The 5,432-nt window shown below is 33.3% G+C and overlaps 1 protein-coding gene across 1 annotated transcript; it reads right to left on the bottom strand.

The window, feature by feature from the left end:
• Window positions 1–336: 336 nt before the first annotated feature.
• LOC111712418 (P17/29C-like protein DDB_G0287399) lies at window positions 337–2,989 on the bottom strand. The gene is made up of 2 exons (XM_023487015.1): window positions 2,882–2,989; window positions 337–1,444 (listed from the first exon to the last, which is right to left on the bottom strand). The coding sequence occupies exons 1-2, from the start codon at window positions 2,933–2,935 to the stop codon at window positions 554–556; spliced, it is 945 nt and encodes a 314-aa protein (XP_023342783.1). The 5' UTR covers window positions 2,936–2,989; the 3' UTR covers window positions 337–553.
• Window positions 2,990–5,432: the final 2,443 nt, after the last annotated feature.

Below are 5,432 nucleotides of genomic sequence, written 5' to 3'. Positions count from 1 at the left end.
TTATATTTTCACCTATGGATAACAAACTTGCATGCAAACTTCTACGGAATACAATTTTAAATGGTTGGACCCTTCTCATATTGCCGTATAACCTTGTAAAAGTGTAAAAATATTAAAGTTTCTGTAAAACTAATCTAGCTATTGCCGATCTAATCTAGCATTGCCGATCTAATCTAGCTATTGCCGATCTAATATAGCTATTGCCGATCTAATCTAGCTATTGCCGATCGCTACGTAGAAAATTTGAGTTTCTGGCAAAAACTTATTTCCTGTAAGTCTAATATTATTGAAAACATCTTTGGGCAAATTATTCGCTTACAAAATAGAAATTTAAAATAAATTTAGCTTTGCAATTTATTTTAGTTTAACGTATGATATGACAAAATCTAGCTACATCTGAAAACATGCATTTTTATCCACTTCAAGTTGACATCTCAATAAAACAAAATTAACCAAATTGAATATCAAATATATGTAACATTTATGCTTCTATAGAGTTTACCAATAAACTTATAAAAATAAGTTATATATCAGAGTTGACTAAAAGTTATTTTCATGCATTAAGGCTGAGAAGAGACTCAATAAGAGGTTGTAAAAATGAGTCATCCACATAAGATCTGCATGCTTTGTCAAAAGATTTTTGAAAACATTTGAATCCACTAACTCCAGCGACAATCTTATTCACAAGTTCAACTTCTTCTTCGGAATATTTTTCAGCGCATTTCTCAAATGCCTTGTGTTCAGGACTCTCAAGCATCTCCTCTAGCTCATCTTCTACACACTCTTCCATTTCATCTTCATCAAGATTCTCCTTCAGATCTTCGTTCAAGGAAGCAATATCATTGTCAAAGGTTTCTTTTACCATCTCATAGTCTTCATCAACCCATTCAAGGGTTTGCAGGATACAGCCGATAACTTCAAATTCGTCTTGAAGCTTTTCTGTGATTTTGTCAAAGGATGGACAGCTTTGATTTGTCCCCTTTCCTTTCCCCTTTCCTTTCCCTTTTCCTTTCCCCTTTCCCTTCCCCTTTCCTTGTCTCTTTCTTGTAGATGCTCTGGATGAATCCATGCAGGTTTCCATGGCGTCATTAAACTTCTCTTCTAGGTTGGATCCAGCTACACAAATATTTTTAAGAGTTTTCCCATCTATTGACAGAGCTTTTGGTTCAAAATCAAAAGATTTTGCATCTTCATCTTCATCTTCAGATGATTCGCTTTCTGAAGATCCGCTTTCAGAAGAATTGCTTTCAGAAGATTCACTTTCAGAAGATTCGCTCTCTGATGATCCGCTTTCAGATGATCCGCTTTCAGATGATCCGCTTTCAGATGATCCGCTTTCAGATGATCCGCTTTCAGATGATTCACTACCAGAAGATTCGCTTTCCTCAGATGCACTTTCTTCCGATGCACTCTCATTAGACCCACTCTCCCCAGAGCGATCTAACTGAAATATCAGTTAGTTATGATCATGACTGGGGGTTATTATTTTTACACACCCTTCTTTTAATCTATTAAGGATGCAAACCCAAAAAACCTCAGTTTTAGTTAGTTTAGTAGTTTCAGTAACTTTGTATTCTTAGCAGTTTTAGGAAAAGTTTCTATTCTTAACAGTTTCCGGGAAGGTTTCTATTCCTAACAGTTTTAGGAAAGGTTTCTAATTTTAACAGTTTAAGGAAAGGTTCCTATTCCTAACAGTTTAAGAAAAGGTTACTATTCCTAACAATTTAAGGAAAGATTCATATTCCTAACAGTTTAAGGAAAGGTTCCTATTCCTAATAGTTTAAAGAAAGGTTCCTATTCCTAACAGTTTAATAAAGGTTCCTATTCCTAACAGTTTGAGAAAGGTTCATATTTTTAACAGTATTAGGAAAGGTTCCAATTCTAAACAATTTAAGTAATAGTTCCTATTCCTAACAGTTTAAGGAAAGGTTCCTATTCTTAACAGTTTAAGGAAAGGTTCCTATTCCTAACAGTTTAAGGAAAGGTTCCTATTTTTAACAGTTTAAGGAAAGGTTCCTATTCCTAATAGTTCAAAAAAAGGTTTCTAATCCTTACAGTTTAAGGGAAGATTCCTATTCCTAATAGTTCAAAAAAAGGTTCCTATTCCTTACAGTTTAAGGGAAGGTTCCTATTCCTAACAGTGTGAAAAAAGGTTCATATTCTTGACAGTATTAGGAAAGGTTCCTATTCTTACCAGTTTAAGGAATGGTTCCTATTCCTAACAGCTCAAGGAAACTTTTCTATTCTTAACAGTTTCAGGAAAGATTCCTATTCCTAAAATTTTAAGGAAAGGTTTCTATGACTAACATTTTAATGAAAGGTTCCCATTCCTAACAGATAAAGGAAAGGTTCCTATTCCTAACAGTTTAATGAAAGGTTTCTATTCCTAACAGTCTAGGGAAAGGTTCCTATTCCTAACAGTTTCAGGAAAGGTTCCTTTTCCTGTCAGTTTAATGAAAGGTTCCTATTCCTAACAGTCTAGGGAAAGGTTCCTATTCCTATCATTTTAAGGAAAGGTTTCTATTCCTAACAGTTTAAGGAAAAGTTTCTATTCCTAACAGTTTAAGGAAAGGTTATGTCCAACGATTCTTGAAATATTCATTAAAAAAACTTGACAGCAAAGTGGTCTGTTTATGTATAGTTAAATAAGAAAAAGTTATTTATCCTTAGTTAGTTAAAGGGTATCGTTGTGAATTGGTAATGTCACTTTTAAATTAAAGGTCACTTGAAGTTATGCTTACAGTCCCTTTCAGTCCTACTCCTGACGTAAGGGTAAAATATCTTGAAAAGAAAAATCTTTTTTTGACAATCAGAAAAAAGTTTTAAAACAATTATCCATTTACTGTCTAATAAATAAAAAATTCAAAAAAGTAAACAATACCAAAGCGCCAAAAGCTATTGAAGCCAAAAGGAGAGTGGTAATGAAATACTTCATTTTGAAACTGGATGTAATATTTCCCTCTCCCTGCAGTTTTATACCTTTACTGTACGTAAAGGTACGGTCAAACATATGTGTAATATATTATAAAATTTTAAAATTTATAAAATGGCACCAGTGGGTAATAAATCATTGCAGACAAGTGTCCAAACCTTGATTTAAAAAGATTGTATAGAAATTAAAAGTTTAAATTTTTTTTAATAAATATCCTTTGCAAATAATATTGTTAAACTGGTTTTTACATATACATACTTCTCGATCAATAGAATTAGCTTCCCCCCCCCTTCTCAGAATGTGCCCCCCCTCTAAAGGTTGCCCCACCCGTCCTATCAATTTCTAAATCTTATCAATAAAATGGAAAATTGAGCCCAGGGGGACTTTTCCACTCACTTTCAATTTAATTTGAGAAATAGCACAGCAACCACTGTATTATGTACAGCAATTAGTATACTGTATACATAATCCGTGTACTTTGAACACAGTAATCAGTGTTCTGTGTACAGTAATCAGTGTACTGTGTACAGTAATCAGTGTACTGTGTACATCATTCAGTGTACTGTGCACATCAATAAGTGTACTGTGTACAGGAATCAGTGTACTGTGTACATCATTGAGTGTACTGTGTACATCAATAAGTGTACTGTGTACAGGAATCAGTGTACTGTGTACAGGAATCAGTGTACTGTGTAAATCATTCAGTGTACTGTGTACATCAATCAGTGTACTGTTTACAGGAATCAGTATACTGTGTAAATCATTCAGTATACTGTGTGCATCAATCAGTGTACTGTGTACAGGAATCGTGTACTGTGTACATAAATCAGTGTTTGTGTGCATCAATCAGTGTTTACTGTGTACATCAATCAGTGTACTGTGTACAGAAATCAGTATTTGTGTGCATCAATCAGTGTTTGTGGGCATCATTGAGTGTACTGTGTACATCAATCAGTGTACTGTGTACAGAAATCAGTGTCTATGTGCATCAATCAGTGTACTGTTTACATCAATCAGTGTGTTCTGTGTGCATCAATCAGTGTACTGTGCATTTACATCAGTGTATTGTGTACATCAATCAGTGATTTGTGTATTTGAATCGTGAACTATGTAGAACAATCAGTGTACTCTGGTGTGCTTTTATTATTATTCGATGTTTTGTGTACAGCAATCAGTGTACTGTTGACAGCAGTCAGTGTACATTTTACAACAATAAGCGTATTTTGTGCAAAAAAAATTATATAAAATTTTACAAACAAAACTAGTCATCGGGATTTTCCGCCAACTTTTGTTTGTTTCCGTTTTCCCTAATTTTTAATTACCTAGCACAGATGTATTTTTTAAAATATTGTTGGTAAGCGTACTTTTATGACTCACAGAGCAAAGTACTAATAGTACTTAATTAAAAATGTTCATTATTTTTGTATTTTTGTAGGATAAATTTGCAAGTTTAAACTTTGGGATCTCAATGGACATTTTGTTTCTACATTTAGTGATTTTTCTACGCTCAGGGAGTTTGTAACAAAATTGGTCTCGGAGTCCCTTGATAAAAGTATAATTCCCTTAACATCCCTGTAAATCAGTTGGAAATAATTGTTAAATCTTTTTTCGTTGTTCTATGATAACTAGTTAAAACTAGTTTCCGCTCATTAATTGGTATTAAACTGTTCGGTTGCAACAAATAAAACTGAATGAAAAAATAAATACTGCTCGTTGTCATAGATGCACCCTATAAAGTATTGAAAAAATTACATATATCTTATTCTTAATATTCATTAGAACAAAAACTCTCAAATTGTGTTCGTGTATAATAATTAATATTCTTTGAATAAAAGGTTGGTAGTGATGCATTTAGTGATGCATTTAGTATTGCATTTAGTGATGCATTTAGTGATGCATTTAGTGATGCATGTCCACAAATCAATTGCGATAGTATATAGGGTTACCCACAAAATATAAGACTTCAAAACCGACATAGAGCTCAATAAATATGACGATTTGAAGGTTAAACTTTTAAATAAATTATTAAAAAATATAGAGTTTTTCACTTTATACTCAGTTCCTTTAATCCATAAAAGCTTAATTTCAAGTGAATCTCCATGCAAAGACGTCAATGCCCGATTCACAACGGTACCTTTAAAACCTTTATCTGATCAATAATATGAAAGATAACGTCGTTTTTCTAGAATTGAAAGTGTTTGAAATGTTTTAATGCAGTAGACAGACGTAAGTCACTTTAGAAAGGAAACCACAAATGAAAAAAGAAAAAAAAATTATACTTGCCAAACACAGGTTTTAAGGGTATAGTTGTGAATGGGGCATTGCCTTCTGTGCCTGGGTGTTACTTGAAATTACACTTACAGTCCCTTGAATACAGCAAATCCATGCTTAATTTTGAATATATACTGCAAGTGTATTTCACACGGTGAAACATTTGCGGCCATTTCTTGGAAATCCAAAATCAATATACATGACAGTTGACAGACGGCTCAAATTCAAT

The sequence above is a fragment of the Eurytemora carolleeae genome, unplaced genomic scaffold (assembly GCF_000591075.1).
Source record: "Eurytemora carolleeae unplaced genomic scaffold, Eaff_2.0 scaffold1211, whole genome shotgun sequence".
In the NCBI taxonomy this organism is placed as follows: Eukaryota; Metazoa; Arthropoda; class Copepoda; order Calanoida; family Temoridae; genus Eurytemora; species Eurytemora carolleeae.
Note: the sequence above shows the minus strand (reverse complement) of the source record. Positions and strands in the feature narration are given on the sequence as shown.